This window comes from Dasypus novemcinctus, chromosome 11, assembly GCF_030445035.2.
Source record: "Dasypus novemcinctus isolate mDasNov1 chromosome 11, mDasNov1.1.hap2, whole genome shotgun sequence".
Taxonomy (NCBI): domain Eukaryota; kingdom Metazoa; phylum Chordata; class Mammalia; order Cingulata; family Dasypodidae; genus Dasypus; species Dasypus novemcinctus.
Window position 1 is genome coordinate 80,874,665 of NC_080683.1, and position 27,003 is coordinate 80,901,667.

The 27,003-nt window shown below is 39.8% G+C and overlaps 1 protein-coding gene across 4 annotated transcripts in view; it reads right to left on the reverse strand.

The window, feature by feature from the left end:
* The window catches only part of POPDC1 (popeye domain cAMP effector 1), a 39,598-nt gene extending 13,291 nt beyond the window's left edge, over positions 1-26,307 (reverse strand). Inside the window, exons 1-7 of one of the 4 annotated variants that reach the window (XM_058307204.1) lie at positions 26,140-26,307; positions 21,540-21,776; positions 18,443-18,567; positions 15,605-15,792; positions 14,722-14,830; positions 3,372-3,539; positions 2,332-2,473 (exon numbers count right to left, since the gene is read on the reverse strand). In XM_058307204.1, the coding sequence (XP_058163187.1) occupies positions 2,332-2,473; positions 3,372-3,539; positions 14,722-14,830; positions 15,605-15,792; positions 18,443-18,567; positions 21,540-21,776; positions 26,140-26,173 (1,003 nt within the window). In that variant the 5' untranslated portion in view covers positions 26,174-26,307. Of the gene's footprint in view, positions 1-2,331; positions 2,474-3,371; positions 3,540-14,721; positions 14,831-15,604; positions 15,793-18,442; positions 18,568-21,539; positions 21,777-24,856; positions 25,528-25,675; positions 25,941-26,139 lie in introns of those variants that run through there. The other 3 variants (XM_058307205.2, XM_071218611.1, XM_058307206.2) reach the window with 3 other exon arrangements.
* Positions 26,308-27,003: the final 696 nt, after the last annotated feature.

The window sequence follows — 27,003 nt, forward strand, 5'->3', positions numbered from 1 at the left end:
TGTGACTGATCAATCATAACTTGAAAAGTATGTTTCTGGAGAAAAAGGGCAATACAAATGTTTACCTTACAAACATATTTTAATTCTATGTAAATAGTCTCTAGGTAAACTTTTTCTAAAATACCATTTAACCTCCAAAAGATTTAAATTTTGCAATAAAATACTATTAAAAAATCAAGTTTTAGAAAATGATGTACTGCTTGTTCTCTGTGCTTCCTATGCAAGACTCTAGAATGACAGAAAATTAAGACTACAAAACTAAAACTATTTTATAGGAAAAGTAATTCAATATAGTATTTAACTGTAATTACCTTTCTGCTTTTACCAAGTAGAGTAACCTCTACACATGTAATTTGCGGCTGGCCTTGTTGATAGGCGGGGCTAATTTCAGATAGGTATCAGGGTCCGAGAGACTGGCAGTGGAAACCTAGGGGTTGAAGGGGACCAGTAGATCCCAGTAAGCCTGGAGTTGCCTGCCCGAAACTTTACATTGGTGGCAGGCTAGTAGGCCAGCAAGTGCTCTGACTTGCGGCGCTTGGCAGGAAGATAGATGCCCGCCCATTTTTCTGCCGGGGGCCGATAACGGGGGTCCTTACCTTGAGAGCGTGGCGAAGGGGTGGGAGCGAGGTCCCACGGGGGTGAGGCAGCGGTCACGTCGGACCGGCCCCGGTCCCTGTTCGGGCGCCAGTTGCGGCTGGGGCGGCTTGCACCCCGATGCTGACGGGGGGGTTTGGAGGGGTCAGACTAGACCGCAGTGGCGTCTGATGCTACGGCAGACAGCATCAGAGGGGCTCTCAGGAGTGGAGGATGCACGGCAAGGGGAGGAAGAAAGCCGCGGAGACCAGGTCTGTGCGCAAGTCTGGTTTATTGCGGAAGGGGACACAGCTTTATAGGGTTAGGGACTGCGTAGAAAGATTTAATAAGTGCAAGCGGGTACTGCTTCCTGATAAGTGATTGTAAACAGTTGCTAAGCAGAAGGCTGGCTGAAAAGTTTAAAATAAAAAAATAAAAAAAAAGTGAGAGCTGGCCAGATGTTGGGCTAGGCAAAAAATAAAAAGAGAGAAAGCAGCGCCGGCCAGCCGTTAGCAGCAAAGGCCTAGTCAGGCGTGGTCACCTTATCTAAGCCCAGTGGGCAGAAGCGGTATCACTTCTTGCCGCACCATTTGCTACTGTAGCAAGCCGAGCGCCCTTCCTCCCACAGTAATTAAGATGGGTCCATTTAAAAATGTTTATTGACTGCAAATTTGTTTCAAAAAGCCAAATAATACAGTCAATATGCTGGTAGATTTTACAGTTTGGCCATCCTCAGTTAATATTCAAAATGTTATTTTAGAATGAAATGCAAGGATCTGTATTCATCTTTTAGGTCCACAGTGCATGTAAATACCTAGCTTTCCCTTTGGAAGCTTATACTAAACAAATTCCAGCTTCTCCTGACCAAGCAATACTTAAAATCCTTAATCCAATTTACCCAAAGTATCCCAAAATTACAAACCAATTGCATAAATATTTAGGACTGTTGAATGTTTTTGTTTTTAAGCTACCATAGTTAAAATACAATTGTATATATTAATAGTTTTTATTATATGCAGAAGAAATTGTATGCCTTTTTGCTATTTCATGTGAATTTGTTCGTGTGAACAAATTCTTATACATCATTTTGAGAATAATTCTTACAATAATTTTAAGCATCATTCTTAAAACAATTTAGGTTACTTCATTTGACATACCAGTCCTTGATCTCTGTATTGTTAGTGTTACTTAAGATGTTTTAAAATAACCCAAACTAAGAAGTATGTAGGAAAACTTGTATCTTGGTGGGTGAGTGAATGAGGTAGTTTACATTACTGAGTGGTCCTCATCTTCAGGGATATTCCATTACCCAATAAATTTGTTACCTCTTGGTGCTTATGCTGTGAGACAACCAGTCAGCAGTAAAACATCCAACAGCTGTTTTTCTATCATTTTAAAAGTATTGCTGGGTCTAGGTTTTCACTTTAACTAAAATCATGAAAAACAAGGCCAAATATCCACCAAACTATGTCAATGCCTTCATACTATTTCAGTGAACCAGTATTTAAATAAAGTATATGGCAAATAAGTGAGCAATTTCTGTAATAGAAATAAGAGTTCTAAAGCTGGATTTTAACTGATGTGCAATATGGGTAAAAGAAACTAGAAAAAATTTGAATGACTAATTTTTATTGTTACCTTCAGGGTACCAAATAGTTACGTGCAAAGTTATTTTTCTGATAAAAGCTTTCATTTGTCTATTGCAATGGCATCCATCATATCCCCAGATTGCATATTACCAATTTGGGGGCAACTTACGAAGAGAAGAAATACTGGCAGTCCCCCGAAGAAACTGGTGCAACCCGTCTTCACTGTCACTGGAGCTGGCTATACTGTTTCTCATTTCCAGCATGGAGATTTGTGTGCAAAGGCTGAGCTGGTGATCCAGCGTTTTGGCCTTCTATAAAGCAAAGTTTTAATATTTCTAAGTTTTATGGGACTTGAATCAATAACTCTACAAGCAACATTTACTTTTCCTTGATATAAGTTAGTACACAAAAAAGTAAGTGCTCAATTAACATTAGCAATGATTTTCATTATTATTATATAATTCAGTGTACTTAATAGCCTATTTATTACTCTAAAAAATAATAAGCACCAATTAATTTGATAGACAGCCTAGACAAGATGACTTTGAGATATCACATACGCATACTCATTCTTCCTGGAAATCCTTAATAAACAAAGGGCACTTATCACAGAAACAATGTTTTGCAATTTCTCTTCTTTAATCATTTGAATTCCCTTCTAAGCAAATGTGGGGAAATTAAAATAAAATTGCAAATTCGCAAGATCTATACAGCACTGAACTCCTTCAGCCAAGAGCCACAGGCTTTCCACCCCACACCTCTCCTGCTGTGAATGGACTCTCCTGGAGGGGGCCTGACCAGGAAGACGTGCAAGACTGGAGACTCTAGGGCTAAAGTGCCCATTCCTGCATGCTGGGGTTTGTCGGTGTTTCTGTCTACAACCTCCCAACTGTCCTCCCTTCCCTAGCCTACTCCAATCCTACCCCCTACCACTCACTCACTGCCTTCCTTAGATTGCTTAAAAGATTCTATGTGATAGTACCACTTCACTGCAAATGGAGACCTCTGACATTTACAGACTCCTCACTAAGTAAAGGCAAGTGTATAATTACAAAAATACAGAAATGATTCCCTTAGGGATCTTGAAATTACAAGCACTCCACTGCTTATAAAATATGACTAATTAATGAATTTCAGGAAAAAATATACTGGCTAATGTATACATAATACATTTATTTAACAAAATTAATGAATTAAAAAAACACTTACTTTATCATTTAATGTAGGATCATTCAATGAGTATAGCTTGTTTGTAATATCTTTTCCTATAAGATACCTAAATATTTCATATAGGAAAGGTTCTGACTCCAGAAAATAAGTTAATCTTTCTCTTGACCAACATAAGAATCTGCAGTTATCATCTGCAATAATGGTGACCTGCCAAAGAAACAAACATGCAAAGTGAGAAGTACATCTGGGGAGCAGATGTGGCTCGAGCAGTTGACTGCCCGCCTCCCACATGGGAGGTCCCAGGTTTGGTTCCTGATGCCTGCTGAAAAAGCAAAACAAACCCCAGACAGCCAGCAAAACAAACAAAAAAACCAACTCAGGGAAGCCAAAAAAAAAAGAAGAAGAAATACATCTTTTGATATGATTATGACTATGGTAATTTTGGGAAAGAGAAAAGTAGACTAATTTAGCAGATATGATAGCAATAGTTTGTCCAATTAAATTAAAATAAGATCCAATTATATACAAGTTTTTATAACTACATACAGAATTGTATTTTGACACAAGCCACCTACAGACTAAATGGAAGCAAATTCTGAGTTTTGTTACTGTTTTGTTTTTTGAGTTCTTGTGGCAGAAGAAAGGCCACTGTGTAATACACTGCTGAACAGTATACTAGACTGATGGTCCAACTAGAGGTAAGACTTACAGCTAACTATCACCCTGTTGTTTAGGTTTAAGTATACAGGTTCAAATGAACAAGCTAAGGTAGACTCATGAGGCAAGTTTCTGCCCCCAATCACGGCAAACACATGCTAGAGGTTGTGAAAACTGACTCATGTGAATCGGTTTAAGAGCCCAGCTATTGCCGATGAATGTGGCTGGTTAGGACCCGTCTCTGAGTCCTTCTGTCATAGCTTTTTGAGTGTGACCCTTCAGGGTTATTCCAGGAGGGTCCACTGAGGACACACAGAGACCCCCAGTTAGTTCAGAACTGGGAAGCCAGACCTTTCCCTAAAATATTGTTACATAGACTGTATTGCATGTTGAGTCGGGCAGTCCCCAGATCAATCTTTTCTCCAGAGACAGAGGCCCTGCCCTTGTCAGGACGTCCTTCTGCCCATTCAGGTCCTCCTCCTTCTCTGTGCATCACGATGACACCCTATCACCGAAGCAGAACTCTCATCTGTTGGCACATCTGTCTCTCCTGAGCACTCTCATGACATGGATTGTGTATCTTCATGTCTGAATGCTTGGCTTCCCACACAAAGTGCTGCCCAATGGATGTTTACTGAATGAAGCAATTAACAAATGAACAACAAATACTGCTGATGGCAAAGACCATGTCTACATCCTCAACATTAAACCCAATGCCCACTGAAGTAGGAGATGAAATAAATTTTGTTAAATTGACACAAGGTCATAGCTGGGCCTAGCACAAGTATTTCCAAAAGAGCTCTTTCCTCCTTGTTCATCACATAATAAAACACACTTCAGATGATAAGGGGGGCTCTTTATATCTACTGAAAGAATACAAAAAAAAGAGGCCAGAATCAGATCTTTAGCAAATTAGAGGGGTTTGTTAGTTTAAAAAGTGGGGAAATGTTCCTAGGAAAAAAGTTTGCTTCTTATTTATTATATTAGAAGTCAAAATCCCCTCTAGAGAAAAGCAAAATCAAAACCACAGTAAGATACCACTTTATATCCACTAGGATGGCTATTTAAATAAATGGAAAGTAACAAGACTTGGTGAGGATGTGGAGAGGTTGGAAGTTCTTGTGCTTTGTTGGTGACAATTTGTAAAATGGTGCCACTACTGTGAAAAGTTTGGCAGTTCCTCAAAAAGTCAAAGATAGAATTACCATATGACCTGGCAATCCTGCTGCTATGTATATACACCCAAAAATTGAAAGCTGCACCAGTGTTCATAGCAAAATTATTTACAGCAACCAAAAGGTAGATACAACCCAACTGCCTACTAACAGATGAATAAATAAAATGTGGCAGAGCCATGCAATGGAATACTCTTCAGCCATTAAAAAAGAACGATGTTCTGATATATACCAAAACATAGATGAACCTCAAAAATATCATGCTAAGTGAAATAAGTCAGACACAAAAGGACACATATTGTATGATTCCACTTAAATGGAATATCTAGAATAAACAAATTCATAGAGCTAAAAGTAGAGTAGAAGTTTCCAGGAGTTGGGCAGAAAGAAAATGGGGAGTTATTGTTTAATGGGTACAGAGTTTCTCTTTTGACTGATGAAAAAGTTTAGGTGAAAGGTGATGGTGATCATAGCACAACACTGTAATTAACGCCACTAAACCATATATTAAAAATGGCTAAAAGGGCAAATTTTATGTTTTCTATATATTACTATAATAAAAAGAAGGGATCAAATCCCAAAAATCTAATAGATTTGTATTTAAGAAATTTACCAGCAGCTCTAAGACTCCATAAAACACTAAATTTCATTCATCCTTTTAATATGTACTATTACAGACATCCTTTATGTTGGACACTGTTCATGTCACTGAGCATACAATAATGAACAGGAAAGAAAAGGTCCTTGTTCCATGAAGCTTACATTCTGGTGGAGGAGGCTGACAATAAATAAATAAATGGGCCAGTCTCATAGGACAGTAAGTGTTTTGACAAAGATAGAACAGGGGAAAGTGGTAAGGAGTAACTAGAGGGAGAAAACGGCACATAATGCCATTCACCTTATGTATGTATTGTACTTTTAAAAGTTCTTTCACATTTATTATATAAGTGGTTGTTGCAGTTTGGCATTATTTATGAATTCCAAAAATAGATATTGGATTATTTTTAACTGGTCTGTTCCTCTGGGCATATTAGATTGTATTGGATTCAGAGGTTTCACTTATATTTGATTAAATTATGACTAAGGTTTTGATTGGGCCACCAAGGGGGTGGGGATTCACAGAGAAAACCACACAGCAGAGCAGAGAGTGAAGTATTGATCCTGGAGCCCCAGGAAGTAAACACAGAGGAGAAGAACAAAGAGGAAGAGAGACAGCTCTATAGACACCGTAGAGGCCCTGGGAAGAGAAAGCCTGATAGTTTACAGCTGACCTTGTGGAGAGACCAGAGCAGCTGAGCAGCCCAGAGAGGAACAAGCCCCAGAAGAGAGATGAGAATTATCTTAGCCTACAGCTGATATTGGAAGAAGTTGGGACCACAGAGCCTTAAGAGAAAGAGGAAGACTGGACACTTGCAGATGTTGGAAACCATCTCCCTCCAACATGTGGTAACAGACTTCAGTGAGGAAGTATTGGTAACTTTAAGTCAGACTCTTCAGAACATTTTAATTATAAGTTTCTACCCCAAATAAATACCCTTTATAAACACCAACTGATTTCTGGTATTTTGTATCAACACCCCTTTGGATGACTAATACAAGATTTGGTACAAGAGAGTAGGGTCATGCTTTTGCAATCGCCAAAATGCTGGAATGGTTTTATAAATGAGTAAGGGTATCCTTTGGAGGAACTGTGAGATGCTTGATGGAAAAGGCCTAGATTGCTTTGAAGAGACTGTTGATAGGAATATGGATGCTAAGGAGACTTTTTATGAGGCCTTAGAAATAAATGCTGAAACAATTATTGGCAAATGGTGGAAAGGCGATCCATGTTTTAAAGCTGCAGAGAACTTATCAAGATGGACTCCTGATGTTATATGGAAGGCAGAATTTGAAAATGGCAAGCCTTGGCATTAGATATTGGATTATGTATGTAGACTATTCTGTTCCCCCTGGGCACATTAGATTGTACTTAGAAGAACTTTCCAAAGTAAATTTGGAGAATGTGGCTTAGCTTCTCCTTGGAGCTTATAGTAAATGCTAGATGAGGGAGATAAACTGAGAAACGAACTGTTGGACACAATGAAACCAGAAACTGATTCTGGAAATTTCAAGTCTCTGGATATCAAGCCCTGTAGAGGTTTTATATGGTTATGAATTCCAAAAATAGATATTGGATTATGTTTGTAATCTAGTCTATTATTGGGCATGATTGAGTTATGATTAGGGCTTTGATAGGCCATGTCATTAGGGTATTGAGTCTCCACCCCTTGGTGGATAAAAGGCATGAAAAAGGACAAAGTTGGAGCTTTTTTAAAAAAAAATAATTAATTATTTCTCTCCCCTCCCCCTCCCCAGTTGTCTGTTCTGTGTCTATTCACTGCGTGTTCTTCTTTGTCTGCTTTCTGTTGTTGTCAGCGGCATGGGAACTATGTTTCTTTTTGTTGTGTCATCTTGTTGTGTCAGCTCTCCGTGTGTACGGCACCATTCCTGGGCAGGCTGCACTTTCTTTTGTGCTGGGTGGCTCTCCTTATGGGGCGCACTCCTTGTGCGTGGAGCTCCCCTATGCGGGGGACACCCCAGCGTGGCACGGCGCATCAGCACTGCACGTAGGCCAGCTCCGCACAGGTCAAGGAACCCCGGGGTTTGAACCGCGGACCTCCCATGTGGTAGACAGACGCCCTAACCACTGGACCAAGCCCGCCTCCAAAGTTGGAGCTTTTGATGCAAGGGTTTTTGATGTTGGAGTTTGGTGCTGAAGTCTTAAGCTGGTGCCCCAGGAAGCAAGCACACAGAGGAAAGAGAAGTGAACCCCAGGAACAAAGGAACCTTGAACCCAGAGAGAAGCCAGACCCTGCAACGGAAGAACCCAGGAAGCCTGAACCCTCACAGACATCAGTGGCCATCTTGCTCCAACATGTGAAAATAGACTTTGGTGAGGGAAGTAATTTAAGCTTTATGGCTTGGTATCTGTAAGCTCCTGCCACAAATAAATACCCTTTATAATAACCAACTAATTTCTGGTATTTTGCATAAGCACCCCTTGGCTGACTGATACAACCCCCCCAGATGATAGTGCCCCATTTCAGGAATTGACTGAACTTGAAACTGGTAAATCAGGATTGAAAATGCAGTTGTCTAGGAAAGACTTGTGGAAAGTCTTGCTGTCTGATGGCTTGGACCCCTGCTTCTTGCATGCTAAACCAACAGGCTTTTTGAGATAGCTGTATGAACAAAACTGCCGTCAGCCTGGAATAAAAAGGACATGAAAGGGAAAGATTGAAGAGCAAACAGCTTTAAGAGGAAAACCAGGGAAGCTGAGATCTGGAATTAAGACATCTCCTCAGGTCAAGAGAGGAACCCCACCCATGTGGACAGAAAGGGTGAGTTCACCCTAGTAGTTAATGAGGTTGGATGTTCTTGCCCACTAGTCAGGGAGAGCCATCCCAGGGTACAGAGAGAATGGAGCACATTCTCCAAGGAGTAGGGAGGTTAAGGTCAATACCCCAAAGGTCCGAAAAGTGGTGGGCCTGTCCCCCATGGATTAGGGAAGGCCAGGTCGCCAACTCATTTCTCTGAGAGGGTTGGACCTATATGCCCAAGGTTAGGGAAGAATGTTGTCTTCATTTCACTGTACTAGCGGGGTTAAGACTTTGCCCCAGAGGTCAGGGAAGGTGTGGTAATTACCGCAAGGAACTTGGAGGATGAGGTCTGGAGTTCAGCTACCATCCAGATGCTTGATGTTGGGGAAACCAAGAAAATGGCCATTGAACAAGCCTGTGGAAGGGGTGGGTCCCCATAAGGCCCCAGGGAGAAAAACCCATCATCTTAAGAATGACTCTTAGACTTCAAAATCTAATGAAGTATACCCTGGAAGTTTATGGAACTGTAGAGGACCTGTGACTCATGTTTCCCTCCCAATTTCTCTTTTTTTTTTTTAAAACCATATTGTCTTTTTTTTTTTTTTTAAGATTTATTTATTTATTTCTCTCCCCTTCTCCCCCCCACCCCGGTTGTCTGTTCTCTGTGTCTATTTGCTGCATCTTCTTTGTTGGCTTCTGTAGTTGTCAGTGGCTTGGGAATCTGTTTCTTTTTGTTGTGTTCTTGTTGTGTCTGGCAGGCTGCACTTTCTTTTGCGCTGGGCGGCTCTCCTTATGGGGTACACTCCTTACGCATGGGGCTTCCCCACGCGGGGGACACCCCTGCGTGGCACGGCACTCCTTGCACGCATCAGCACCGCGCATGGGCCAGCTCCACACATGTCAAGGAGGCCCGGGGTTTGAACCGCAGACCTCCCATGTGGTAGACGGACACCCTAACCACTGGGCCAAGTCCGCTGCCCCCCAATTTCTCTTTATGATATTTTAAGTGTTTATCCTTTGTCCATTTGTATAGTGAAAGCAGATAAATTGTTTTATAAGCTTCAGAAGTCTACAGCCAGATGGTACTGTGACCCAAGAAAAACTATATTTCTTTAAACTGATTATGATATGATTTTGTACTTAATATTGTTCTGAAGTAAGGGTTTTTCAATATTGTAAGGTCTTTTTAGAATTCAGAGGGTGGGGTGTAGCAGTCTGGCATTATTTATGAATCCCAAAAATAGATACTGGATTATGTTTGCAAACTGGTCTGTTCCTCTGGGCATATTAGATTGTACTAGATTTGGAGGTTTCATTTTTACTTGATTAAATTATGATTAAGGCTTTGATTGGGCCAAGTCAGTAGGTAGGTTTTTCTCACAGAGAAAACCACAGAGCAGAGCAGAGCATGGAGTGTTGATCCTGGAGCCCCAGGAAATAAACACACAGGCGAAGAACACAGATGAAGAGAGACGGCTCCATAGTCAAGGCAGAGGCCCCGGGAAGAGAGAGCCTGATTGTCTACAGCTGACCTTGTGGAGAGACCAGAGCAGCTGAGCCAAGAGAAGAATGAGCCCCAGGAGAGAAACCAGACTTCTCTCAGTCTACACTTGATATTGGACGAAGCTGGGACCACAGAGCCTTAAGAGGAAGAGGAAGACTGGATGCTTGGAGATGTCAGAAGTCATCTTGCTTCAACATGTGGCAACAGTCTTTGGTGAGGAAGTAACTTTGAGTTGGACTCTTTAGGGCCTTGTAACTATAATCTTCTACCCCAAATAAATACCCTCTATAAAAAAACAACCAATGTCTGGTATTATGCATCAACACCCCTTTGGCTCACTAATACAGTGGTTTCTCAAAATTGCCTTGAAGATAAGACAGGTATTCTTCATTTTATAATTGGTAAATGAAAGGCACATACACACACACAAACATACTCAGGAACACATGTTAATGTGTGGTGGAGTGAACACTTCTGACTACCAGTGCAGAAATATTTTCCCACCAGAACCCTACCCCAGGTATCCAGCATTCATCAGAATGGCCATATAGAAAATAACTATATGGCCAAATGACCACGCAGTTAGACGCAAAGTTCACTGAGGTCCCTAATAAACAGAATGGCTAAACCCAAACTTATGAATGATTACTTCTTAATGGTGAGATTGATAGGAAAAAAAGTATAAGGTCAAGCCAGTCTCGAGGAATTCTCAGAAACAGCAGGAGATGGGGAACTAAACTCAAGGCAATTGATTAATATTCTGTAGGAGCAATCAGAGAAAGGTGGGCTCTGGGCATTCCTGGTGGTCTGGCCATATATGCAAGCACTAAAGAAAGCATTAGGAGAATTGAAGTCACAGACCATCCCTTAGTGTCGCAAAGCTGTTATCTGTGACTTTGGAAAATATGATTCATGTGCAGTGGGGGAAAGTATTAGGAGAGGAGTTGGAAATTATCCAGGAGAAGAAAAAATTGCAGTTGGATGGTATACAAGGCATTTAAATTTTCTTCAACTCTTTGAATTAACCAACGTTTCCACTGAGGTAATGATACTTTTAGCACGATATTATAATTTGCCAAGTTAAATCTAATTTTTATTGGTGGTTGAAAAATACTGTAAACCTGTTTAAATTATTATCAAATTAAGTTTAATAATAGTGTTCAAATAAGTCACAGTACATAAGAGTAATTTTCAGGTCCATAAAAGCTGGTATTTTGTTGGAAGCTGGTAGTTAGTGTGTTAACTGAGGTCATTCTAGCTGGTTGGACTGCAGAACATAAGAACAAGGGTGTGGTTGAAAAAATTGTGTTCACCCCAAGATATGTTGCAATCCTAACTCCCAGTACTTGGGAAGGTGACTTTATTTGGGAAAAGGGTATTTGCAGATGTAATCAAGTTAAGAAGAGGTCATAAAGGCTTAGGGTGACCCCTGAATCCAGTGGTGTCTATTCTAGAAAAGAGAAGGAGATTCAGACACAGAGGCACAGGGAGGACTGGCCATGTGGAGACAGAGGCAGAGGTGGAGCAATGCATCCACAAGCCAAGGGATGCCAAGGATTGCCAGCAACCACCAGAAGCCAGGAAGAGGCAAGGAGGGATTTTTCCTAGCACCTTCAGAGAAAGGAAGGCCTCAAGGACATCTTGATTTCAGACTTCCAGCCTCTAGAATTGAAAGAGTACATTTTTGTTGTTTCGAATCACCAAGTCTGTGGTCATTTGCTATGGCAGTCCTAGGAATCTAATACAATGGGCATTCTGGGGAAGTGCTGACTGTGTTAGAATTGGAAATGGCAGTTTGACAACAGTCCTCAGCAGAAAATATTTTCCCCCCATGGGCTGTACCACATTCCTCATACAAGGAATGTGAAAATGTCCTAGATGTGGTCTATTCAACCTATACTTATTGAATTCCCATTTACACTAAAATATAACAAAGTCAGAAAACTGGCAAATTGAATTTCTTCACAGCTTAGCCAAAAGATTTATTTAATACTAAGATAATGTTTTAGTTAAATACCAGTTAAAGCAGTGTTGATTTATTTCACAAGAACTTGGACATGCCTCAAAGACATCCCTCTTCCCCTGGAGTCAATAAAACTTTGACTTTCAGGCTTCACAGCATAGGGCATGCTACTGACTAGGGGAAGACAACGGGGGAGATAGGGAATGAAAATAAAAAATTTTAATGGTAAAGTTCATTAGATATAAAACAACCATACAAAGAAGAAGAAACCAAACACAAAACACTATTTCTACCTTTTGTAACATCGATACTCAAGATTCCATCAACAGTTATAAATAACAACTTTGGTCTGAAAGCACCAAAATGACTAAGTATGTAGGGGAGAACAAACTGTTAAGTTCAGAAATTTTTTTCTCAGCTCTATCACTATGCCTGCTATGCTCATAATTAGTACTCGTTTTCCAGAACAATAATCATCGTGCAATTGCAAAGGACAGTTGTTGAGTCTGCTTGCCTTTTCTTTTCCTCTTTCACCCTAATGTTTAATCTGTTAGCACCCCCACCAAAAAATGAGTATAAAGACACGAAATGTCAAAGGAAGTAGCTCTTTGTCAAGACATATGTAACTTTGAGTTAGGGAAAAATTAGATTAACAGGTAAAAAGCATGTGGGTGGACAAGTTCCACAACTGCTGATTTTAAGTGTTCTCCCATAGGCACAGACCTTGGCCCTGGGAGCCCATGGTATGTGTCATTTGGGAACTTCCTTCAGTAAGAGGCAATATACTCCTACACAGATATGCAACTGCTATATTTACTTTTGGTAATGCCAACAGGAACATTTTGTATAACAATCAAAATATAATCTTTCCCCTTACTCTGATGGAGTCTGCTCCATTGTACAGGATGCCGATGTGACAATGCTAGAAGAAGGTTTTACCTATTGGCAAATTAGGAATTGCCATGCCAGATTCTATGTAGAGAAAAGCTGACTGTTGCTCAGTAAGGCTGAATAAATGACCTAGCTATGGCAATTCAATTTTGGTCTTGATTTTTGAACTGTTGCAGAAATTATCTGCAACTTTTTTCAACAACCAAATCCCAAGGCCCAGTCTCCAAGAAGAGCTATAGCTAGTGACAGGGATTCTTTTTTTAATTAACCTAACTGTGTAAATATAGTTTGAAGTCCAGTGGAAAAGATAGTACATGCTAGCGTCTCTTGCCTCTCAGGGACCACTTCTTTCAGGAAACAAAGGAATTTAGTTCCCATCCCTTCTCCAAATTCCAGTCTCTGGGATTGTACTAGACTTGAGTTACTGTAAAAAAACAACTGCACACAAGAGAAACAGATGCAACAGATGATGATGGGCTTTGGAAGTAGAAATTGGGGGAGGTCAGGAAAGAAGGGAAGAGGAGAGGTAACTCTACACCAGTTTGGAGGTGGTAGTGATTAAAGACACAAGAAGAAAATAAATCTCAGTACATAGCTGACTGTCATGATACACAAGGTAAGAGTGTAAACCAGAGGAGAGAGGAGCCAGAATGCAGAACCAACTTTCTGCTTCTGTATCATAGGCCTGGCCAGCTTGGCAGTGCACCCAGAGAGCAAACCTATATTGTACTTTCTACTAAGTGCACATATTTCCAACAAGTTGCACAACTATTCAGGCCAATTATTCAAGCAGAGTGGGAGCAGGACAGGGCTGAAACTATGGTAAATGAAGTGAACTAAACTGCATTTCAGTGAGTTTTCTCCTTTATCTCCTTTGTGGCATCCAAAAATAAATGGCTCTACAATAAGATTTTACCATTGAAGAACACTGACATTTCAAGTGGTAACATCCCTTTGCATTTTACTTCCAACCTAAACAAACTTACTCTCTTGTTCATAAGCAAACCTGTTCTCTGGATTTTCTGTAATGATCTTTTTTTTTTTTTTTTTAATTTTTTTATTTTTTATTGACTTTGTAATAATATTACATTAAAAATATATATGTAATGATCTTTATCCAGAGGCTGAGACTTAAAGAAAATGCTCCCCCATTTTGTTGGCTACTTTCTGACCAATAATGAAGTGAGTAAAACAGGAGGACTGGGCTCTTACAGAAAGAATCAGAATTAAGTGCCATATAATATGGCAATTTTATTTTAAGATACAAAAAGAAGCACACTGAGTAGTCCATGGTCAAACTCCATTCTTTACCCTAAAGCGTAATCATTAAACACAAGAGGGTAAAGTGATTAGCTTTTTCACAAGCATTAACAAAGTAAATTCTCTAGAGCAAGTCAGTTTTCTGTAATGCCCCAATAAAAGAATTTGATTTCAGTGTTTTAGGAACACTGATTATATACAAGCGGCATTTTCCTTTTTACCCCCACCACGAATGCATTTGATGATTTCAGTGGAAAATTTTTTTAAAGTTCAAACAAGCAAACAAGGAAGAAAATAAAAAGCAAACTGGATTTTCTGTAATGATCTTTATCCAGAGCCCAGAAATAATGATTTTAACACTATGACCAAATTAGAAAATATCTTTCCAGACCCTTTTAAATGCACATATATACACTCTTCTGTGTAAGTGTTAAAAAAATGGGATCATATAATATATACCATTTGGTAAGCTCTTTTTTTTTTTTTTCAATAAATCACGGGCATTTTATTTAATATGGTTTGAATTTTAAATGAGACATGAATTTGTTTAAGTCTTCCTAAAAAACATGCCAAAACATACCTGGAATTTTTCACCTTTGTGCATCTGAGTTGATCTAAATTCAGGAGAATCTATAAAGGCACAGGGGTAAATGTTATGCAGAAAATGTCCTCGGTAGGAGACCTTCATCCTGATAAAAAGAAATTAGTGTTAATGATATACACAAAATATTTCACAAATAATAAGATAATCCTTAAAATCTCAATGGTCTTATGGATTTGTATTTGTATTAAAGTTTTAGAGACTCTGCAGATGACTGAATGCATTAAAATTAAATTAAAAGCATTTCTTGAGGCAGAAGTATTTCTTTAAAAAATGTTTAATTAAAAAGAGAAGTGTCCAGTATTGAACCAGATATGTGCCTGGCCACCAATTGATCTGATCTAGTGATTAGCATCTCTCTTTTGGCTGGAGGGATCATATGATTTATTATTCAAACTAGACCACTTTTTTGCTAGGGAAAGAGTTAGTATTAATAATTGAGCCAGAGCACACATTGGGACTCTCCCCAGAAGACTGATATTACTAGAAGTTACATTTACGAGATTTAAAAAATAAATGAATTCTGAAACATTCATAAGCTTCTTGAATTTTAATGCTTAGTTTAAACGTACTTCAATTTGACTCATTCATTTTAAATAAAAGATTTTTTAAAATGTTAAAAAGATACACAATTGAAAATCCTGACATGAACAAGATTCACCATGATAAACTCTACCTACCTAACTCTAACATGTTGCTTTAAAGTGATACAAGATGTACTTGTAACAAGAAATTTCACCAACAACACACTCTGGCGGCTTTCTCCATTAGCTGGCAATCTTCCATTCTATTCATCTCCTACCCAGAGGCCTGGATGAGAGTCAAGGCAAACCAGGGGTTTCAGTTTTCATAGAGCACTTACTTTCCCTTCAAGAGGATACTCAGACGGTCATCAACTGAGGTTTTATCCTCTGCAGCATAAGTCTGACCCTTTTTTAACGTCTGGATCATGCAAAACTGTCCAGTTAATCTTCTGAACAAATCCGGAGACACACGGAGTGGTTCAAACAACCGTCGGTAGATGCCACTGAGTTCCTTTTCAATCTTCACCTGAAATTGCAGTAACACAGCTATATTGAAACATTTACTTCTGTGGTCTAAATATGGTTTAGGATAAACAAATCTGTGATACATACATACCATCACCCTTCTGTATTGAGGTCAGTGGAATCTTACACAGAGAGTAAGTGGTGATACACATTTCTATTTTAGATGCTAAAAGGATATTTTTGTGGTTGGACTAAAGTCCGAGAGCATAATAGAATTGGAAGTATTGACCATACTTCTTCCTAACAATAACTGTAAAGCAACAGTTGAGATTTTGAATCGTGTCACAACATTCACCTTCCCAATCAGCACTTTCTATAAATAACACAAAACCTTTTCATGTTTAGAACATTTTTGTTTCACAAGAAATTACACTAACTTTTAAATAGTATAGCAAGAAGCTAAACACATAAAAGAAATTATGTGAAAACAATTTTATGGGAAAAAAACATAATTTAAGCATTTTATCTTCATGTATTTATTATTTAGTGCACCAATACAAGAAAACAAATATCCACAGCTGCAATCACTACTTCCCATTAGTTTATTCTCAAGCAAAGTGAAGGGAAAGAGCAGGATGTAGCAGTCTCATGCTAAAATAAACACTGCAGATGGGTGAACCCCCTGGAGAAGAAGTCGACTACTGGAGGAAGAGGAAAGTAGAACGGCTTAATCACCTCTGTTGTAACTCTCTAAAGTCCAGGTTACACCCCTCTTTGGGCTCAGCACTAGTCTCTGGAAGTCACACTAATTGTGAGGAAAGGAAACTGTACATGCTGTGAATAAATTCTGGGGTCCACACTGAATGGTCACTTATCCCAGTGAAATCTGTCAGACACACTATAAATCTTACAGACCCAGAATATGAGAGCTATTCAGACATCCCTCTAGCATTTGCAATGCTCTTCCTCGGCCTGCTGTTTCATTTTAATGAAGAACCAGTCTTTACTTTTCCTTTTAAGTAGGTTTATAGTTCCAGAAGAATCAAAAGCACAGATACTATGTGATTTACCTACTTGGTGCTACCTTTGCATAGCAGCTTCTGAACCTTATGTTTTGGAGTTTCTGCAAATTCTGTTATTCAGGAACTGTAATCCTCATTATTACTATCAGCTACCTCCCCCACTTCAAAGCTCTAGTAATAGGCTTTTAAAATAATTTTTTCTTCCAGTGTTCCACTTGCAGCGTGCACACTAACCAATGTGGCACAGTAATGAACATACGAGATGAAAAATCTACTGACTCATATGCATAACTTGCTCATCCTGCAAGTTTCAGCTCAAGTCCTAATTTTCTATGAAGTTCTCTTTATTGATGTCCATTTTGAAAGAATCTACTCTTCATATATATATATATATATATATATATATATATATATATTTACCACCTACTATGTGCTAGTCAAGGTTGATGGGAAGAGGGACTACAACCTAAGTGTGGTAGATTATATTATTGTTCCCAATTACTTGCTGCTCCCACCTCCTATCCAAGGATTATATTTCACTCCTGCCCCCAACACTATCAGGCTTGGCCATGTCACTTGCTTTGGCCACTGAAATCTGAGAAGTGACATATGCCACTTCTGAGCAGAAGTGTAAAGAGACATTGGCTGTTTCTCTTTTGTTCTCTTACTTTTCCCTCTGCCATGAGAATGCACAATCCAAACAGAAACTGCTGCTTCCGCACTGATCTTGAAATGAAGATATATGGAATAAAATCATAGCCACCACATAGCAGCCAGAGCCTCCTTGTGAGGTGAGCGAGGGCAAAAAAACAACAACAAAAAAAACCTTTTTGCTGTTCTAAATCACTGAAACTTTTAGGTTGTTTATTACAAACAGCATAGCCTAGAGCGAACTGACCAATTGAGTCGGCAAAACAGACTAGGATACTATGTCTGAGCAGGTTACAATTTAGACCAATCTCTATTGCATGTATCATCTGTATCGTGAAAATTGTAATTTCCTATGAACTGTCTTGTTTTCTAATAATTTTCTATGTGCAGGTCTGACAATGAATATAAGATGAGGGCAAGCATTATTTCTTTTTACTTCACTGAATGTTTGCTTGAGCTTAATGCAGTCAATAAACATGCATGTAGTGATTTCCAGGAGCCCTGCTGTTTTCCTACTCTACATCTTTTCATTCTCGGAGTCATCAAGAAAACACAGGAAAAATATGATTCGACAAAAAAAAAAGTTAAATACTGCTGTTTTGGTACAACCCACCAAAAACGGTATTTCCTTAAACGAAGATTTGAGGCATAAGAAAAAATACAGTTATTAAAATTTTAAAAATATCATGAACTGTTTGTATATCATTACTATATTTATGGAAGTTGCCTATTAGTAATTGATTTTTAACTAGGCAAAGATATTCCCAAGTGACATTTGAATATCAACAGAATAAAAACCAATCATACTCATGTTCTCCCATGTCTAAACTGCTCTCATGATTTAAAAAGTTGTTTGTCAAACAATTTTCATGGTATTCAAATATTTCGCTTTCGGGCATATATAAAGGGGAGGTCTAATCTTCAGAGGAATTATATGACAGGGATTAAAGATATTAGAAGCTCATTCTTAAGTCTTAACAAAATATTTAAAAATAATTTTAGCTTTAAAATTACTTCCTTATTAAGTTTGGTAATTACCGGTCTTTTTTTGTACAAAAGATATGAAAGATGCAAAAGGTTGACGCCCAAAAACACAGAGTTCCAGATCATTATATCCAACGCACATCGGTAGAGAGTGGCCCAGACGATATAAAGGGTACATCCTGTTGAATAACCAAGTTAACATGTTAGATGTCTAGAATACAGCTTCAGCATGTCAACTAATAAATCTGTTATCCTCTGCATATAAAATAATCAGACACATTTTAAAAATACTTAAGCATTATGAAAACCAAATATTGTATTAAGTTCCTTTTGGGGTTTTGCCCATTACAAGAGAAACATGTGCTTTGGTGCAGAAAGTTTGTGAAGTACAGAAAATATTTTTAAGGGAGGGACATTCATAATTCTACCACTTAAAGACAACCCCACTGGATATTTAACTCTTCCTTGGAGTCTTTACGCATTTTTACCTGATGCCAAGCATATTAAACATACAATTTTAAAACCTACTTTCTCTTACTTATTGCCGTGATTTATTTTTAATAGCTATACCTGATTAAACCATAATTTACTTAACCACCTCCACCCATTGTTGGAATGACGAGATTTTTTGGGGGTATAATTTTTGATATTTTAAATAGCAACATCTTTGTACATAAAAATTTATCTGTATTTCTGTTGTTTACTCAAGGTAGATTTCTTAAAGTTAAGGTAAATGAACTTTATAGTTTTTGATAATATGAAGAATTATTTTCCCAAAAGATTTGTACAAATTTGCATCCTGCTAGTAAGAAAGGCCAGCACTGAGTTGTCAATGTTATAAAATTTGAAAATTCTTATTTTGATGGTGAGAGAGTACATATTATATTGTATTTTGCATTTCCATGTTTACTGGTGGAGCTAGATATTTTACTAAAATTTTTTAGTCTTCTGAATTTTCATTTAGTGATCATCTATCTATAGGAATCTTCTGTTTTTTTCTTATTGGTTTTCTTACTTTAGATAAAATGTCCCAAGTTGTTTTTTTTTAATCAATTTTTTGGTGGGAGAGTTAATATGTATTTTTAATTTAAAGTAAAATTGTCATTATGACAAATATATCAATGACATATACATGCAAATAAAAAGCTAACCTCTTTTTTAAATTACAAAGTTATTCATTTGCAATTTTTTATTTCATAAGAATGCTTTGGGGCATTTGAATAAGAGTCTAAAATGTAAAATTTTCAATGTTGTTTAAATATACTATTGTTTAAGTATACTATTTCACATCAAATATTTAAGGAGTTAAAGTATTACTTAAAGAAGACAGGGTATTGTAATGGAAGAACTGACTATGAAACTGGAGGACCTGAATTATAGTCCTGTGCTATTTTTTCTCATCTTAATTTTCGACAAGCCATTTAAACCATCCACACTTTGGTTTCATCTTTTCTAGAATGAGGCTGTTGGAAGAGATGATCTCCTTGGTTCATTCTACTGCCAAAGTTCCATCATAAAACTTATAATTATCTGTTACTTTTTCATAGGGTGCGTTTTTTTTTTCATTCAACACCCTGCACCTCCTGCTGTAATCCTTACCTTACTTACCAGCTGTCTCAGTTGGAAACTCCGTGAGCTTCAGCTCTCATACTCCAAGCCAACAACTCATACCTTCTATTCTATTTCTGACTTCCCTCAAATCCATCCCTTCATTCCCCCACTACCTTTGCAAAATTTCTCTACCATGCCATTTTTCACTTGGACAAATGAAGTAGCCTCTCACCTGATTGCTCTGCCTCCAGCCTCACCTCCTAGCCACTGCAGATCCCAACACCTCCCACTCTGCCCCCACCTCACTCCTTCACCAAACTCTCCTCAATGCAGCAGCCAGTTACCTGCCTAGAGCAGTAATCAAACCATGCTATTTGTTTCCTTTAAAAACCACTTATTGCTAAGAGGAAAAGTCCAAATTCCTTAGCATGCACAGAAGTCCAATAAGCTGCCTTCCAGCTACTCTTCCAGCCTCTTTTTCTACCATTCCTTCCCATTTTTCATACATTTTAGGCAGGATGAGTTACTTGTCATTCCTCCAATCTGCTGAATTTTCCCTCTCCTCTGTGCACTTTGCCTGTAGGACTCCTCACATTGACAGAGAAATCCCACTCATCTTCCAACAGCCAGCCCCAATGTCATTCCTCACTGGGACCTTGTTCCACCTACCGACAGAACCTACTGCCCTCTCCATTCACCCAGGCCCTGCACTACAGCATCTGACATGCCACACTGTATGGTACCTGCCCATCTCTTTCTTTCCCCAGCCCCATGGGAGTAGTCTCTCAAGGAAGGAGACTGCCTTTTTCAAACTTTGTCTGATACATTATAGATGCTCAAAGTGCACCTAATTGGATAGACAGTCAGAATAAACACACAGAGAATAATCTGTCAAGAATTACTGCTAGAATAAGATTCAACTGCTTTGCTATTTTTATAGAAATTAATCCAATCAGCTTCCCTAGGGTTACTGAGGCCAAAAAAAAAAAAAAAAAAGAAGGTTTTATTTGAACTACTGTATCTGGATAGTTGCTTTTGTTCCGAGTTTTGCTTTACTGGCCACAGCAAGTAAGTGTCTTTAAAAATAATAATAGTTAAGACTATGTAGTACTTCCTACAAGCAAGGCACTATTCTAAGTCTCATGCAGTACACACATATCCAAACACATACATACACACACACTCTCACCAGTTCAGTGTCACAGCAACCCTAGTATTATTTTTACCCTCATCTGATATGAGGAAATTAAAGCATAGAAAGGTTAAATGACTTTTCCAAATTACACAGTTAGCAAGTGGTAGAATAAGGATTCAAATCATAGTCTCACTCCAGAGTCCATACTCTTATATATGAATAGATTTTCTGATATCTGAAAAACCCATACAAAAGATGCAAACATATATATTTTATTCCAAATAAGTAAGGGATATGGCAATATGAAGGCCTACATTCTAAATTACTTGATATACACAAGTAGATAATAGAGGCTTATTCCTCTTATGTGCTATAGATCTGACAAGGAATACTCTGAAGTGACCACTGCAAAGCATTGACGCCAGTTATAGAAAAGCTATGTGAAGTTTGAGTTAGATAACTTACCTATACTTAATATTCCTCTAAGTAGTATCATATGAAGGTGAAGAGAAGTTGGGATAATCAATCCAACTGCAAAACAAATATTTGCTGCATGAAAAACTAGATGATGTATCTCTCTCCAGTTCTCACAGGTGGTCTCGTTGGAAGGCACGAGTATAATACTATCTAACTCAGGAGTGAAACCTATTGCAGTAGATTCTGCCAGTGGGCTGGACTCAGTATAATTCATCTTGAAACTTCCTGTAAAAACAAATAAACAAAAGAAGAATCATAAAAATAGCAGCTGCACCTTATCACCCCTATGGCTGTTACACCAAAATTATTTCCATGAACTAAAAGTTGATAAATAAGAATCCTCTGGTGCTTATGAACTAGACAGACTGGGGTTCAAATTCTGGCTCATTCATGTATGAAATGTATCTACTTCCGTATATGAAAAATAGCATTTCATTTGCTTTAGATAAAATGAGATGAAATATATAAAATACTTAGCATAGTGCACAACTATATATTAGGAGGTAAGGGAGGAAGAAGTAAGGGATTTAACCGGTCCAAAAGACAAAATTACCAATGTTCATGCCTTACAGCAATTATAAAGCTATTTAGAAAAAGTTTCTATCATACTCCCAAGGGTGACACTGACTATAAACACAAGAAAAATAACTGGAAGAAATGATTTTTTGAATGCTTTTTCTAAAAAAAATTAAAATGCTCTTATTTATTATTTAAATATTTAAGATACTTGGAAGGCTCTATTTTTATACTATTGTTAAATCATTCTATCCTACATATATACATCGTACATAATTGTATTGCTCATAATATATAATCATATTTTACTATAATCATTTTATACACTCAGAGAGATAAAATATTTAAGCCTTCTTTTACTGTCTAATTTAAAGCTCTACTTTCTTTCCCATAGTAATTCCTGTTGGTTTTCATCTCACAAATTAAAAAGGAGTAAACTGGAAGTTTACTTACATGTAGAAGGGTTCATGAAGACACATTTAACTATTTATTTCAATCTTAAAATCCACAGGAAATATATTTAAATGAATATACGTTTTATAAATACTTACATTAAACTTAACACAAAGTGGCACTATATCTTAACTATATTTCTTATTCTTGGTAGCTGGACCTTAAAAAACTACATCTATCATTAACTATATAAACATGGTCGTAGACAATAACAATATAGATTTACAGAAAATGTGAATTATTCTCTTTCAGAGAAAGAATTCCAAAAGAACTCAATATACCTTTAATTTTAATTTAGAAATATGTAGTTTTTCCCAAGTAATGTTATGCAACCAACCCTACTTTTCTATTGATTGTTTACAACATACTGACATAAAGGTTTTTGGTGGTAGAAAAATAGGTTAGGCATTTTGAAAGGACATTAATAGACAAACATGAAAGAATTCCACATCTCTTAAAATTATTTTAAAAAGTACAGATTAACAAACTGTAAATGAAATTATCAAGTAAAGATCTCTTTACGGCATTCTGAAATAGCTCTTAAGTATAATAGTAATAGTTACCCTAGATAGTGATTTGCTACAAAAAAGGGGAAAAAATCATAAAAATTCAACTACTGTCCAAATACCCAAATCAATAAAAATATAACCCAAATCAATAAAAACATTGGGATGGGGAACATTATTATTTTAATGACTCTAATTATACCAAGTTTGCATTTTATGGCCACAATTTCTGCAGGAGAAAGAACGAGGCTAAATGTCCTCTAACATTCATAAGCTAAGGTCAACTACCTTAGCATAAATAAATAATATACAAATAACAACTACTATTTATTCCTGTGGCACTTGAGAATGTACTTTCACTCTCATTGTCCCATTTATTCCTCCTAGTACCCTGTGGACAATGTCTTATCCATCTGTGTTCTTCCTGGACCTGAAGTACTGAGAAGGAAGGAATGAAGGAGCATTAGCACCACACCATAGATAAGGAAACTAATGATCAAAGAAGTTGAATAACTTGCCCACAACTTTAGAATCTGTTTTGTAAACAGTTAACTTTTCAGTTAATCAGAGCTATTTGCAAGCTTGAAATGTAAAGTATTATATATCATTTTTATGATCTGCATAAAAAGAGCTCAGTTTCTGGGGGGTAAATTAGCCATACTGAGTAAGTGTAGTGTTAACTATTAAACACAAGTCCCACAGTGTGCAAGATATTCCTCTGCAGAGAATGCCACCGAGAGAGAGGTGAAAACAACACCAAAGGGATACAAACATGACAAAGGGTTTAGAAATCACTTTTCATTGTCCCCAAACTTCAATATTCTAGACTACAGACAGAGCAGGGGTTCTTAACCTTTTTTGTTCCAGGGACCCCTCTACCAGTCAGGTGAAAACCATGGACGCCTTACTAAATACACACTAGACTGTGTATTATTTAATAAATATATCACACCCGTACCAACGTGTCCCCACAATAATGTGGTTTTTGGTTTGTTTTTTTCATTTCAAGCTCACAGATCCTGTGTTAAGAACCCCTGCTACAAGCATGCTTAGTCTTTCTGAGCTTGAGAGACTCAGGTTCTACATGACCACCAGGGAGCCACATAAGCCAAGGAAAGAGTCACTCCATTCCTTGGGTCTGTCACCTCCTTGTCCCTAGGCGAGATGGCCTCTGAAATCCCTTCAAGTTCTCATAGTCTATGACTCTAATACACATTTATATAAGTAAGTTGATCAAAACTTATTGCCCCTCACAGTCACCCAGTTATACCTGCCTTGACAACTACTCCACTGCAATTTAATGTCAGGCTTTTAAAAGTTCCTAAAAGAGGCATCAATTCCTAATCCAATAAAAATTACAGGGACATTACAATCTACCGATCCAAGACCCAGAGAAATAGTAATATTTTTTAATTGGTGGGATCATTCTAAAATATATTTTAAGATGCACCACTTCTTATTAAAGATACATATAAGAACCACCGACTGTGAAATGTCAGTTCCAACTGTAGGTAAGTAATGGTCGGATCTTACTGGCTTTGGTTTATTTGATCACTAGTTAATGGATATAAGTGGCTCACTGTCCTGCTATAGAAAATGAATGTGTCTAAGGAGGAAGATTAGACTGGTAAATTGATAAAAGAAATGATCTTTTCTCCCATTTGTTCCTCACAGTCTCTTTTTCTAGTAAAGTCCTGTTTATCCGCTGACTTTCAAATAGGTTTGCAGTTCCAAACAGCCAAATGATGAAATTAAATATACTAAACCTTCACCAATCTACAAAAATGTAAAAGAAACAGCACTGAGCAAAAGGCATGCTAAAAGACTTACTCGGTTCGTTCTGGGATTCTAACGGAATTTTTGCACATCTTCGGAATGGCAAATGGCATTACGTTGCTAAGAGCTGTTCACACTTATTCATGCTTTGTTCAAAGCAGGCAGTTCCTGGAACTTATCTGGCCAACAACCTGCTTGCCAAAGCCTAGGAAACGAGGGCGTGGGTGGGTGGCCAGGCGCCGGGTCCCTAGCCATCGACATTTCCCAGGTGCCCGGCTCACCTAGCTCCTCAAGAAGGAGGGTCAGTATCAACTGTTCTCCGTACTTAACCAGGCGCTGTCCGACCGCGGGAAGCGGAGCGAGCGGGGGCGGCGGGTCCAGCCAGGCGCCGCGCCCCACCTCGCACTCTGCGCGCGGCCGTGCAGGGGGACCCCCGTGAGCTCACCCGCCGAAGGGCCTCGGAGACGGCACGCGGGGCCAGGGGGTGCCAGGCGGGGCCTTGGTGGGCTTGGGGGGCGGGAGCCGGGGAGCGCGGCGCGGAGAGGAGAAGCCGAGCTCACCAAAGGGACTGCCTGGAGCCGAGCCGCGGCAGCTGACTACTTAGGGTCGGTGGCTGCGGCGCCCAGACTCCGCCGGGAAAGGGCGTCCTCCAAGGACGGGGAGCCCCACGAGCGCGCGGCCGCCGAGAGCGGGCAGACGCTGCGCTCCCGACGGCCGAGACGCTGAGGACAGGCAGCCGCCCCCGGGGCGGGCCAAGTTCCCAGCGGAGTCGGGATCCAACTTTCGCTTCCCGACTGACGCCCGGGAGCACGCGGCCGCGAGCAGCCCTCCGTGCGGGGAAAGCCCGCGGCAGCCGCGCCTCCCGCCCGTTACCTTGCTTTCCTCCCGGCACCGAGCCTGGGCGCTCGGGGCCAAAGTTTGGGGCGGCGCGGCCCGGAGCCCGGGGCACACGGACGCAGCGGCTCGACCGGGGCCCGACGCGGGAGCCGCGGCTGGTCGGCGGGTCCGAAGGCTCTCCCGCCCCCGCCGAGTCCCGGCGCCCGCAGCCGCTTTGACTAAAATAGGCATCGCGGCGGCGGCGGGAGGCGGCGGCCGGGGCGCAGCGCGCACGCGCCCGCCGTCCAGGCCACCCCGGCGGGCGGGGCGCGCGCCTGGGCGCCGGAGACCCCGGCCCGGCCCGGCTCCCCGCGGGCTCCGCGCCCCGGCGCTGCGTGTGCGCAGCCCGCGGTCAATCAGAAGCGCCCTCGTAATTCTTTCTTCTTTTTTCCGTTCTGCTTCTTGATTCTATTCTTTTAAGGTCCTGGGTAGGGGCGGCGGGGAAGGGGGCACTGTGGGACCTGGGTGTCGGTCGCTCATCCCCAGAGGGAACATTCGAGAAGCTGGGTCCTAGCAGGGAGAGAAATCGGGACAGGAAATGAGAACTGGAATCTGCATTTCCCCTCGGAGTCGAACGACCCACTCGGACTTCCTTTCTGGAACTCTCGCCTGCATCTCCTTCCTAGCAGGGACTGAGCCACAGGAGGCCACGCGGGTCGCAGGAAACCGCCCTCAGGACCTGGCGAGTGGCTGGAGCAAGCCAGGCCTTTGCCCGCCACGTGCCACGCGGGAGGGACATTTGACAAATGACGCTACTGGTTTTTTCAAAGTCGAAGGGTACGTACCCAGAACGTGCATTCCCATGGCGTGAATGCCCCTCCGTGGCAGGCGAAGTTCCACCTGAATTTGCCCCAGGAGTGATAGATTTGGAACTGTCCACTGGAAAATAAGATGTGAAAGTATGCCCCAATCAATCTTTGCTGCTTATAGAGGATAACTATTTGGGCTAAGGGGTGCAGGGAAAGTTAATGAAGAGGTGGCCTTGGGAGGTGGGATGACCAAAGAAGGTTAGGAGGGCATCCAGCCTCCACCTGAAGCGTCCCGTTGTGGGACAGAATTTGTACGGGTTATTAGAGTGTGAGCTCACTCGTGTGCCAAACATGATCTACATTTTAAAAGAACACAGCCGACTGTATACCGGCACATTTTAAAGTGAGTGCCTAGCTGTACATATTCACCAAGTCTCTCTAATGAAGAGGTAGTGCAGCCTGATGTTCAAGAGCAAGGGCCGGAGTGTCAGACCGAGTTGGACATCTGCCGGTGGTGCTTAACCAGAGCTGACTGTGTCATCTTGGAGAAGTTACTGTCTTTCTGTGCCTCAGTTT